The following is a 13991-nucleotide window of genomic DNA, read 5'->3' on the forward strand; positions in this document are numbered from 1 at the left end:
GTGAAAACTTGCATAATTTACAAACAGCATGGTATTTATAAAGCATGTCTGCTAACTACTATACTAATTACTTAGGTAATTTTACTTACTAACAATTGAAGCTAAATTTTTTGCCTTTTAATTGCAAAGTAATTGCACCACACTAGTGCAACCAGGAAAGTAATCCAATTATCTTCCAAACATACAACTTAAGTCCATAATTTTCAAATGGCTAGAAAAAAGCTTTCATCTGCTCAGCTCCGATTCTACTAAAATAAGAACTTACTATTTGATGTTATTAATACTTTGCATGTTTCACTAAATCGTTCATGAAATACTGAAAAAAAACACATCAAGCCCACCAAAGGGAAACATCTAATCCAGAGTGATTGTTAACAAGATTATCAATAACAACATACATCTGCCTTCCCTAACCAGCAATGAACAGTGCAGAACTCCCTTATGAAGTAGTACTGGACACTGAACGCAAATATGTGAAGATAAACCATATTCGTAGCAGCTTGTGGAAGGGTCATGAACAAGCAGTCCAATTCCTGACAAACTACCAGCTTTCATTCAGAAGATAAATATTCCCTCATGCCACTGAATACAGAATTGCCAATCACAGCCACTGCAACTAAAAAGCAGTATTTGGAACTTGGGCAATTCAGGATTAATTTTGGGACATAAAACTGCAAAGTGCTACTGATCAGAGATGGGCAAGATGTATACCTGTTCTCATCCTCCTATGTCCACCTGTAGTATTAAACAGGGATCAGAGGATATCGATCCCTTTTCTTAGGAGTGGAAAGAAGTCAGAGTCGATGCCCCGAAAGACAACTACTTGACAAAACACTGGCAGTGATAGTAAAGTATACTACTACTCTTTACTAGTGCCATGAAACATACATATGATACCTTTTCCACATAGGACTGATGTTCTAGTACCTAAATAATTCATTCATGAACTGTTCTGAGACAGTTTAACACACCAGGCTGAAGCTGAACCGCATTTACACTGTCCAACCACTGCCAAAAGGCACTGCAGTATACACTGGGCACCAAGGACTAAAAGGTATGAGGAAGACGGGTTACTGACACAGAGCAATCTAGACTGCTTTGGAAAATGCACAACAGAAGACAAATTGCATCCAAAGTTGCAACATTAACAGACTAACTTCTCTGGCTTGTTTGTCAAAATACAAATGCAATTTGATCATAACTTACTCCTATTTACAGAAGGAGAAGAAATTCAGTACCAAAATGATCAACTGATCTGTCAAGTACGATGCAGACAAGGAGGAAAGACTCACAAATTGGAATCCATGCATTTCCAACTGGAGACAAAATGCAGTTATACCCAAGAATAATTAATTGTTGCAAGAAAACAAAATGCAATCAAATTCTTTGTTATTCAGAATCTTTAAATTAATACTGCATCTTCCCACAAAGTAATTTCAGTCTAGCCATATAAATATTTTTTGTTTTAAATTACTAGCAGGAACCACCAACTGAAATGCTACATCTCATGCTACACAAAAGATGAGGCTGAATGGTCATCTTTCCCTTCAGCTTTAAAACCTATGGGAAAACCTGGCAGAAAAGCAAAAGCAACTGTCACTTGCCAAACCACTGTCAATTCTTTTGCTGTTAGCTGTTCACATGGGCTACGCTGACAGCCTCTTTTAACATTGAATTAATACATACAGAGTAGTCCTAAGACAGTATCAAGAGTCATTCAGATCAAAGTATAATCATAACTACAAAACAGGGACAGAGTATTTGTCTTTCTGCATCATGGGTTATGACCAGCTACTGATTACTAGCAGAATCTGAATGTGACTAAAAACTAAAATAAACTAATGTGTGATAAAAATATTAATTCATATGTGTACCTAAAACCCGATGGTCTTCAATACTCTGTAATCCAAAATGAGGAAATTTTTCTCAGTGGTAACACAAAGTACCTGTGACTGACTTACCTTCTGAATGAATTTCTCAACACTCTGTACAACGTGCTTGTAGAACTGGAAAATAAAATAATATTTCAGTGGAGGAGAAAATCTGAAGACACATATACTTGTTAAAGTCATGCAATATTGATAGTAAAAACAGAATTAGAAACTTTGGTTGATTAACCAGCAATCCAATACCTACAGCTGAGTATGCTGTCTTCCTTAGAACATTTAACAGCCTATAAAAAAGCTAATCTCACTTTTTCTTGCCTTCTGAAGGTTTTTTACACTGGATTTTTTTAAATAATGTGCATTTATTTAGTGAGAGCTAAAAGAATAGTATAATTGTTCCTTCAAAAACATATCATTATTTCATTGTACATCACTGAAAATGTTAGCCTAATGTTATCAAGCATCACACTTCTCTGTATTTCATTTATCTTCCAAGTGATCACTTTAATAACCTAAAAAAATGAGTATAGGAAGACCTTTTAACATCTACTGAATACTTTTTCTTTAAAATTGGCCTGTTTTCTTTTTTTTAAATCTCACATATCATCACAATGGCTCTACACACCATCTCAGTAACTGCTCTACACAATTAAATGCTGTTACTGAAATGATAGGAGTGGAAGCAGGATTTCCAAGTTAAACACATGATAAAACATTTTGGTATCATTTAATTGTTTAATTTTTAGAACCATTTAGTATCATTTAGTACTTTTTTATGTTCAACACAAGTTTTTAGCATTTTCATTATACTGCAAAACATAGACTCTAATTTACATAGACTTCTCATATTTAAGAAACCCTGTGAATTTCACTCTTCTGTCAAATTGCGCTCTCTCCAAATTACACAAAATCCCAATATGGATTTCATTATCTGAAAATGTATCTGCATTCTCAGCAGAGGAATGCAGATAGAAGACCATAAGTTCAAGGCTTTTTAACTTTTATCCTATCCCCTTTTTCACCTCTCCAGCCTTCACTAAGTTTCCATTTGTTTTAATGCTTAACACTAATGGCATACTTCTTTTCTTCATCATTTTTCAGTGCTGTTTGCTGCTGCTCCATTGCTGTTTGGCAATTAGTTTTACTTTGTGGCAAGAAAAGCCTTTAATTAGTGTACTAATGCTAAAACTTAAGAACAATTTGTATCCAAGCAACATCAAAAATAGAATCTATGAACAACACCCATGAAAATGTATGCTAAGAATTTATAAAAATGAAATAAAACTTAAGCAATTGTATTGATCCAAAGGCACACATATCTTATATTTTCGGGGGGAGGGAGGGGGCGGATTGTAGTTTTATATTTATTCATCTGTTCTCAGGCAATGTCAGTGTTTCCTTTTTAAACTGAGGGAAAAGCAGCCCTGTCTTTGAGATCTGATTGAGGAGTCAAGTTGGTATAATTCTTTCTCACATATGACAACCAGGTAATGAAAGTCACACAATAAATTAAACCTTCTGTTGCACTCCTGATAATCCCATCACTATCACATTTGATCATAACTTGGAAACTGTACACAGAACGAGGGAGGTGGAAAGTCCTGCAGAAAGTTCTTTAAGCTATTCAGTTATTTTGACACAAATGAGAAATGGAAAAGAAGTCAAAAGAAGTTAGCCAATTTCTTACCTTTATAGCCTTGATTGCTGCCTTGGTGATCTGTGTCATTTTAGCTTTAGAAATGGGTGGCTTATAATCATTTAGCGAGTACAACTGCCAAAAAAAAAAAAACAGTTATCAGAAATATATTCTGCAGTTTTAAGCCATATAAAAATACATTATTTTTCCATAAGAAAATGCCACTTTTAATTTTCATCAGATTTTAAGTATATATTACACCAGAAAAGGCAATCCCATATAAGAAAAAATAAAAAGGCCCCCCAAAAATATAATGTAATATCCAAAAAGCTTAAAAGATAATAGCTTTTTCTTTGCAATGGTCACTATATACCTAGTTTTACTAGCACTAAATACAGCAGACACCTGCAGGTGAAGTTACACAGGAAATACATATGATATGCAAATATGGTAGCTCTCATTACATTTTTCTTTCCAGGGCAAAAAATTTAATATACTTGACTACCTTTATGGAAGCATAACAGGTGCTTAACCAAATACTATATTCATCACCATATGCTTGCTGAATCAAATCTTTTTATTTTCCATTAAACAAAGAAATCCTACCCACTGAGACAGGGCATGTAGCAATTTTGCCACTTAAAACAGCAGATTTGGAAAAAGTATAGACTTCCTTCATTCACTGCATTAACTCAGAGAAATAATATATCAGAAGTATTACAAATACTTAAGCAAAAATCCAGCTGGGTTCTCAAATTTAACACAGCTTTGTAACTTCATTAATATCTAAACACCAAAACGGCCACAGTACACAAGTAGCAGAGTTCTGCAACAATTTTTGCCCAGGATGCAGTAATAACTCTATTCTTTTTACTTGTACATACATCTCCTAGTAGAGCAATCCAGCACGACAGATATTCATCAGAAGTTTGCTACATAGTGAGAACTGTACATTAACTAACTTCATAGCTATGACTGATAAGCGGTAATTGGAAACAACTCTTTCCTTCAGAGTCAGGACACCATCATCCAAGGCTATTTACTTGCTGTGAAAACCTCTGATTATTCACAATATATGGCTTTGAATAAAATGCTGCTCTTTTCTGCTTCAACCCCCAGTGTTAACAGACAAGGACTGTCTAGTATTTGCTGCTTTCACACATAAAAAGACCAGATACAAAATGCCAAACCAGTTTTAAGGATATTCTTGACTTAACTTACACTGTATTTTTGTTTACAACATACATGTTTAGAAGCACATTAGCTCAAAAATAGAGCCCTGATAATGGGAATGACCATCCATAGACAATTTTTTTATTTCCTTCCTAAAGGCAGGAAGAATCAGAGTTTTTCCATAAAATGGTTATTGAAACAGAAACAAAGCCAGAAGAGCCCTCACCTCTCCTTACTACATACCCAGAGCAATGCAATATATTGAACTAATTAATATCCATAGAGATATTAAAAGTATCTTTAACCTCCTAAGATTCATTCAACTTTCAGCAAACCACTAGCTCAGAAAACATAATTCAGAATTGTTTACATTTAACAAAGTAAAATGCAACAGTAAACCGGATCACACAGTGGAAAGGATTAGACAATCTTAAATATAGGTCATGCCCTCCAAGTTGCTTATAATAATTTATCGCTCTGAAGCTAACATGGAGATATCCTTCAGTCGTATTTGAGTTTCCAAGAGACAAGGATTTTTTCTGCCTGCAAACACGAGATGCTTTTTTCTATCCTTTCCTGTTAAAACCAGTTTTAACTAAAACTTTGCATAGCTGTCAAAAGACAAACTGAAAAAAAATTGGTTTGTCCAAGCATTAAGTATCAGTCTTCTAAGCTTGGAAGGATTTCCATTAAAACAGTGAAATTATAACGAGTTCACAGCTAGACATCCACTTCTAAAACAACTGTTACTACTTCTCACTAATGTTAATGCTAATTGCTGTTGCAAAATATTCTGAATTACTTACATGCTTCTTATACAAGAAAAAGCAATACGTTTCTAGAATTCAAGTACATAAATGTTCTTCACCACCACAGGGGAAAGGAAAAAAAGAGGCAGAAAATCCAGAGTCTCCAGTCAGTTTCTTCTCTGTTTTATACTCATAGTTCAGTGCTCAACTTCCAGTTCTCACAGGTGATTTACCAGACTGTGGGTCACTCATCCTGGCTACTGGCTTGGCTGGATGATGTGCAACTACAGCTAAACTACTTCTGGGGTCACTACAGTGCCAGAAAGATTTTGCTTACATTCAGGCAGTGCCTTAGCTGAGTCAGTTTGAGTATTCCTGGTCAGCACTCTCAAAGCTCAAAATACCAGTAAAAGCAATTCACAGATAAGTGCACGAATGTGAAATCAGATTCAAGAAGCTACCTTGCCAATCCGAAAACAGTCCCAGAAGAGAGAGGAACAGTAGCTCCTTCACCTATGACATACACAGCTATAAGTAGGCAGAACTGCTGACTCATGTGGATAGGCTGGGACCGCACCTGACCAATCCATCAGCTTTGAAATGATCAAAAAGGAGGAAAAAAAAGGGGGACAGGGCAGTTCAAAGCATCGAGAAAGCTACACCACGGTGCTAGGAAACGTGTAAGAGTTGCACATAACTGATTCTGAAGCATCAGCTGCGTGCAGTCAGGTATCTTAGTACTACACATCTGGAATATGCCAAAAAACAACAGGATAATATGGGTTGTTGCTAGCATCCCATTACTTTATTCCAGGTAGCCGAGAGCCAAATTTAGCATTAAGTTTAAGGACAGATAATTCAAGCTAGAAAAAGAAAAAATGAACTAAAAGAAACAGCAAAATTAAGAACATACTTCTGTAGAGATAGCCTTTTTGGACAATGGATACACCTGTTCCAGGTTTTAACAGCCATAAAAGGGAAATACAAATCCCAAATTTAGTACCTGAAAGAAGCCAAGAAAAAAAATCATTCTTCTGAATTATTTTTCCCTAATTGTCTTTCAGAAGCTTTTAATTTCCTATAAATACATTTTGTTTTGAAAAGTACATTCACTTGGAAAACTGGTGACTTAGGTCTGTCAGCGCACGGCAGAAGCCCAAAGCAGCAGCATTTGTACTAGGGACAAAGTGAGGGCCCAGTGTGAAATACCTAATTGCAATTTTGCAACATTTAATGCAATACTTGCTTTTTGCTTTTGAAAAAAAATATTAAGTTTTGCTTACAAAATTAAGAAATGTGACATTTCTTAAAATTTCTTAACTCAATCTTCTAGTATTAAACAGAATTTAACTACATAAAACATAGACATCCCCAGCACAGTTTAATCCAAATGAAAGAGGGCTAATGCCCCTACACACACTTTTCTGAATACAGATATCCTAACGTGCACAAACATACCTACTGACAGCACACGTGTTCTTTGCTCTATCTTCAGCAAATTCATACATTATGTTTATTAATAGTCAACCAGGAATCCCTCTCCACTTAAATCATAAAATGGTTTGAGTCAGAAGGGACCTTTAAAAATCACCTAGTTCCAACCCCCATGCCATGGGCAGGGACATCTTTCACCAGATCAGATTGCTTAAAGCCCCATCCAACCTGACCGTGAACACTTCGAGGGATGGGGCATCTGCAACTTCTCTGGGCAACCTGATCCAGTGTCTCACCATCCTCATTGTAAAGAATTCTTCCTTGTATCTAGCCTAAACCCACTCCCTTTTAGTTTAAAACTGTTACCCCTTGTCCTATCACTACATGCCCTGGTAAAAAGTCTCCCTCCACCTTTCTTATAAGCCCCCTTTAAGTACTGAAAGGCCCCAGTAAAGTCTTCCTTGAAGTCTTCTCTTCTCCATGCTTAACAAACCCAACTCTCTCAGCCTTTCTTCATAGGAGACGTGTTCCAGCCCTCTGATCATTTTCGTGGCACTCCTTCAGACCCGCTCCAACAGGTCGATATCTGTCTTCTGCTGGGGACCCCAGAACTGGATGCAGTACTCCAGGTGGGGTCTCACAAGAACAGAATAGAGGGGAGAAATCACGTCCCTCAACCTGCTGGCCACACTTCTTTTTATGCAGCCCAGGATACAAGTGGCTTTCTGGGCTGCAAATGCACATTGCCAGCTCGTGTCTGATTTTTCATCTACCAACATCCCCATGTCCTTCTCCTCAGGGCTTCTCTCAATCCATTCATCCCCCGGCCTGTACTGATGCTGGTGATTGCCCTGACCCAGGTGCAGAAGGACCTTGCACTCAGACTTGTTGAACTTCATGCAGTTCATGGGGACCCTCTCCTTAAGCCTGTCAAGGTCACTCTGGATGGCATCCCTTCCCTCAAGCATATAAACTATACCACTCAGCCTGGTGTCATCTGCAAACTTGTTGAGGGCGCACTCAATCCCACTGTCTATGTCATTAATAAAGATATTAAATAGTATCGGTCCCAATATGGACTCCTGAGGGACACCAGTTGTAACTGACCTCCATTTGGATATTAAGCCATTACCTGCAACTCTTAGGATGCTGCCATCCAGCCAACTCCTTATCCATTGAATAGTCCATCCATCAAACCCATTTGCTCTACTACTAGGCTGGCTAGAGAAGCAAGACTTGGTTGCCTCTCTACTAATGAAAACTTTGGTTTTTCATCTAGCATAGATGATTTTTAAGACAGTAGGCATTTAAAGAAATCAGATATTCTTCAAATCTAGTTAAAGCAAAATAACTGCAATTTATTCAGGATTATAAAATATGAAAATAAAGAGTTAAAAATACATATATTATTTTTGTTTTTAAAACTTGTGCTTATATTCTGGCTCATTTTTTCCTGTATGCCCTTTTGTACGAATGCTCAGCCAAAACAGTTTGCTATAATTATTTCCTGATCATGCTTTTGTAAGGCATTCATGCTCATTGGCAGAAGATAACTGCTTGCCCTCACATAAAAGAAGGCTTTAAACAAACTAGGAAAAAATGGCAACATGGCTAAATAGTAAAGTCAGTGAAACTATCTGAAGTGAAATTATATATTTCAGAAAATCAGAAGTGGTATCCAAAAGGGGAGGAAAATAACCCCAAAACCATGACCATAAGCTCTAACAAGTAATGTACATGTAAAAATACAGCAATCAAGTTTGAGAAACAAACAGGAAAAAGCATAGAAATAAGCCCTTTTCAGAAGAGAAAAGGAATAGCAGATCTATTAGAGCAATCCTCCAGGGCCAGAAGACAATCAGCACAAAGAAGGACTCATAGGAGATAAAGCCCTACAGAAAGAGAACCCTCCCCTTCTCTTTTTAGATCTACGCACTGAGGAAGAACTGTGGAGACTTCCCATACAATCCTCCTCAAGTGTGTTTATAAGAAGGTAAAGAACAAGCTCACAATGTGAAAAATAATGAAGTGCTGGAATGGAACTCAAGAATGAAAGACCTCTAGCTGTGATTCATGAATTCGCACTTGAAACAGTCTCAGTCTTGTAGCTTTAAGAGACAGGAAAAGCAACATGAATTTCTGACAAGGGTTCAAGGGGAGAATTACGAAACAACGGATCAGTTAGATTCAATGTTTGTACCAGAAAAATCTGTATAAATTACTCAAAAGAAAAGAATTAGTGGGTGCACAGACTAATTCCATGCAGCTATTGTAAGGAAAAGCCATATCTCAGTCTATTGTCCTCCGAAAGACTCAATGAACACACTGCGAAATCACTGATATAGTCCACCTGGACTACCAAAAGACATTTACCAAAGATCTCTCACCAACAGCTCCAAAGAAGCTAAGCTTTCCTAAACAGGCCCTTGTGTTACAAATAACCTGACCAATACTGCTTAAAGACAGCCAGCAAACAACCTGAATAAACAGTCATTTTGTTTATAGTAGAGGGAAGTCCCAATAGAGTGCCACTTATGCTGGGGACTGTGCCTGTACCGTCACATATATTCTGGAAAGGACAAAGTCAGACTATCAAAAACTGCAGAGGAACATCAGTGACGCTAATGAGTAATAAAAAGGCAGACAAATTAAGCATGAGTACACATGAAGTAGTGGACGCTGGCTTTGAAGCTGACTATTGCCATTCAGGAACAGGATCTGCTGATACATGAGACATTTCTTTGAAAGCACCAACTCAACAGTAAACCAGAAAAATCTCAGTAGTAAACGCAGCAAACAGACTTTTAGAACCACAACATTATTTAGGCAACTGTACTAAGCTACACGGCACTCTCAACCTCTCAATACTTCTGGAATTTCTGCCCTCCCCTCTCATCTCCAAGGCTGGCATGAAATCTTTAGGGATAATGAAAACTACGGAGAAGCTTTTAAGTGAAAAACAAAGGTGGCTAGGACTCTTCAGCCTGCAAACAGCACCACTAAGGGGATGGCAGATGTCAATACAATCTGAGTACTGGAGATCAGCTGGGAAGGATGGGGCTGGAGGAGCGCACCAAATGAGATAAGCAGGGAGCAATGAGAGCCAGGCTGGTGGATGTGGCCTCAGACTGCCCAACGTGGTTTTCCTCAGCCCGGGAGGGCAGCTCTGGTGTGCCTCAGAGGTACCTGACTCAATCCTGAACTGTTATCACCAACTTGCTAAGTCTGTGCCCAAATACCATAATGAAACACACCCACTCTTTTAAATAACTGTATCAAATACAGTTAGCTATCTGTATGCTAGTATAAAATGCAGCTCTCAGTTTAAAAGAACTTATTCAAATGAAGTTTGAGCCTTATCACAGCAGGCAGCTGCATTGTTTCCACAATAGAAATACAGTTCATTTAAGAGGGTCAAAAGTGAAACACTGTAATCTTCAAGTAGCAGACAAAACCAGAAGTTTCAGAGATTTTGAAGCATGCTAGTCACATTTACAATAAAAGCTGGAAGAAGAAAGCAAAGGAGCAGACACACAAACCATTACGCAAACTTCAAAAAATGTGTTTTACAGCTGAGCTACCATATGATTCTATGAATTATGAAGAAAATCTGCCTAATTCCATTCACTAGCCATTTACCTGCTTTTTTGGATAAACATCAACTCATACGAAACTCTTGCCCAAAACCTGATCAGTATTTCTTTCAGCGTCTGATCGCTATTGATAGATATGTGATGACCAATGGAACTTGTTTTCTCTAGTTATTTTCTTAAGTTCACAGTTGGAAGGACTTGCATAGTGGAAGTATTTGCATAATTTCTTACATGAAAAACCAGTAAGTACAGAAACTTTCTGTTGAAATCTGAGGCACTGCTGTAGTGAACACCACAGTTTGGAGTGTCTTTTTAAAATGTACTCTAAGAGAATAAAAATTTCTCTCCACATACTCCACATCTATCACCAGTTGATAATATACATACATATCAAAATCCAATTCAAAAAATACATCACGTGTTGTCGGATCAATTTATTTTTCCCATTCATTTAGTAATTGATTTTGCACCAGAAACTAAAAAGTATATGCTGATCTACACAAAACCAATATTCATTTCCGAGCTATCCTAATATCTAAGGGGGAGAAAGAGTCTCCTGATATTCACCCGGAAAAGAGCACTGCTGCAAAGAGCTGTGTATTCACCCAAGGGTCATTCTGACACAAAGGCTCTCCTGAGCATAGTCACCACAACACAAACATAATGTTTGGGAGAAAGCTGCTTTAGTAAGACCAACCAACTTGAATGAATCGAAAGGTTAAACCCTGATAAAAAACTATAAAAATCCATTACAAAATCATGTGGTACATTTGTTTGGTACTGTCCATTCTTGAACTATGGCACATCACTCAGGAAACTAAACGTGAGACATGCCCTCTCTGAAGGTGGATAGCATTATCATGCACAAAATTAACTGAGCAACAGAAAGAAACTGCATGTCTGATGCTAAAGAAGACAAAATTAATGACTTCCAAAGAACACAAACGTTAAGAAGGAACAAAGACTAAACTTCTACAGAATTTCATGGGGGTGGGGGGGAAGTCTAACACAATCAGAGAGAGACAAGTCACAAGGGAGTCTGACTGTACTGGTAAGAGAAACGATTTCCAAACTGTTGGCTCAGTTTTTGAAAAAACAAGTGTTAAATAATAAAGCTAGAAAAAATGTTAAATGCAGGCTTCCCATATGACCTTTTGGGAATAATTTTATTTTTCTCTGTGAGAAAAGGCATAGCAAAACTAAAGCGAATACTTCCAAGTTACTGTAAAAAGTGCCAGTGATTTTTCAACTCAGCGCACTTAATCGGAGTATTTATTTGATTGCAATGTCAATGAAAATTTAATGTTCTATCACAGTTTATTCTAGAAAGCTGTGGACAAGACCCTGAACTGCCTATCTCAAGTATTCTAGATGATTAAACATTCTCAGCTCCAAACACATTGCAAACAATACTGGAAGCTACAAAATAGAAATAAGCGTTTATCTTTCCAACCCATTTATAGCTATAGAAAACACCAGATCAACTTGCAGTGAGGATTTGTGTGAGGGGAAGTTGTTTTACTGCTTTGCTGTATGATGATTCCATCCAGCCATGCCCTACGCACATCACCATTTTGATAATTCGGTGGGGGACAATCAATAAACCTTTGATAGGAGCATGCATGTTTGATTAAACACTGAATATAAATCACAGGAAATCCTTAAAGGGAAGGCTTGAATCTGAATGGCACTTCAGGGACAAAATGAGTCCACAAAGATACACTTATCACCAAATCCTAACCTGTCTCAGTGAAAGCAATTCCCAAGGTAATGAACTTGCAAAGTAAGAATCAGATGCCAGTCAAATGGCCATGTAAGCAGGTAGCAGCTTATTAGACAGATAGCACTGAAAGTCTTCAAGATGATCAAAGTAATAGGTAGTTTTAAGGCCGGATTTTTGTTCTGGTTCTATAAGACTATCTCTAAACCTATTTTGTTACTGTCTGAGTTATAAAATAGCAAAATTTATTTTTACAGGTTCTTAGCCTGACACAACTGTACAGAAATGTAACAGAGAGACACAGAGGGTCAAACCCGCATCACGCGTTCAAAACTATCAGTAATTCCTCCCCGTCTCTGTAGTAGGAGTGTAACGGCTAACCAATTCACCTTGAAATCATGCGTCAAAAAAACTTCCCTATCCAACCGTGCTTCACTCCTCCAACTTGTTGGCCTTGTGTCACACCAAAACAATTCAGTAGCATGACTTACTGCCATAGGAAGGTGAAAAACCCCAGTGTCATAGCTTCTATTGTTAACCAAGTCTACTGCTTAACAGGAATGTAAATTGGAAAATTCTCAGTGGAGGACTTGAAACACAAGACTCAAGTGTGCTTGTGGGATCCTGACTCATGCCCATTCCATGGTGAGAGGAAGACCCTCTCACCATATAGATATCATATATGCCAGGTTCCTTTTCCAGTTCCTCCAGAGTCTCCCGAAATTGCATATACACTGCCTTTTCTATTCACCCTCCACATCCAAAGCCTCACCAGGTCTTGGGATGTTCTTGTCAAACGTCACCCAGCCCTAGTGAGCTTGGCCATTTCAAGTGCCAGGAAGTTTGACAGCAGAGACCTGGCAACTGCTTCAAGCTCCCTGCCTAATCATGCCTCTGGGCTGAGCATCACCAAGGAGCACCCACTCCTACTTGGACCCCAGCAAGAAGTGATGGTTGCTATCAGGACTGCTTTTCTCTCTCCCTCTCTGGTTCCCTCTTTTTAAGTTCTTTTTATTCCTAACACCTTTCTACCTTCTTGTACGAATTTATTTTTACCTCCTCTTTTTTTCCTTTTTTTTTTTTTCCCCTCTCTCTCCTTACCTCTCCTCCTTTTCCTTCAGCTAGGGCATGGTAGAAAACGTGTTATTTACTGATGCATACCACTAGGTCAGAGAAAACTAACAGAAACAGCATTCAATAGTAGCTGTTTACGGAAGGTAAGATACAGTTGCCCTTTTAGTGATACTTTCTCTGCGTATTATTTTAGCCACCAGCAACCCACAGCTCAGTGATACCTGATCCAGCATCAACTGATCTCCCTCATAAAAATCTCTGAATTCCCTCCACACAGGGAATTCAAATTTATTTATTTTTTTAATACATTTAAATCTTTAGCATGCTCAACATCTTTTGGCAAAGGCACATAGTTTAATCAAAACCTGTGCAAAGAAACTTCCTTTTCTTAATTTGAAGCTGTGCTTATCAGTGACAATGGGTTTACGTAGCCTCTACACTGGAAAAAACAGTGATTTACCTCTTCTGTATCACCAGTACAATAAACCCCTATCTCATCATCTTCCAGTCATCTTTGTTCTAGCCCGAAAAGAGTATTAGTATTTAGTAATTTCTCATACAGACCTGTTCCATTCCTTTGACGATCCTTTCTGCCCTTCTCTGTACATGCAGTTCTGCCAACATGGTCCCATGAGGTACAAACTAGACTGCATGTGGCATAAGATAAAGATGAAATGGCAGTACAACGAGTCTCTATTTCTTTCCTAACTTCCAGGATTCTGATTG

At 37.9% G+C, this 13991-nt stretch overlaps 1 protein-coding gene across 4 annotated transcripts in view; it reads right to left on the reverse strand.

Annotated features, from left to right (window-relative positions):
* Positions 1-13991, reverse strand: part of SCAF8 (SR-related CTD associated factor 8) — a 166048-nt gene that overhangs the window by 140982 nt on the left and 11075 nt on the right. For all 4 annotated transcript variants that reach the window (XM_052784658.1, XM_052784656.1, XM_052784659.1 and 1 more), the window contains exons 2-3: positions 3574-3657; positions 1962-2006 (exon numbers count right to left, since the gene is read on the reverse strand). In XM_052784658.1, the coding sequence (XP_052640618.1) occupies positions 1962-2006; positions 3574-3657 (129 nt within the window). The remainder of the gene's footprint in view (positions 1-1961; positions 2007-3573; positions 3658-13991) is intronic.

The sequence above is a fragment of the Harpia harpyja genome, chromosome 4 (genome assembly GCF_026419915.1).
Source record: "Harpia harpyja isolate bHarHar1 chromosome 4, bHarHar1 primary haplotype, whole genome shotgun sequence".
Lineage (NCBI taxonomy): Eukaryota > Metazoa > Chordata > Aves > Accipitriformes > Accipitridae > Harpia > Harpia harpyja.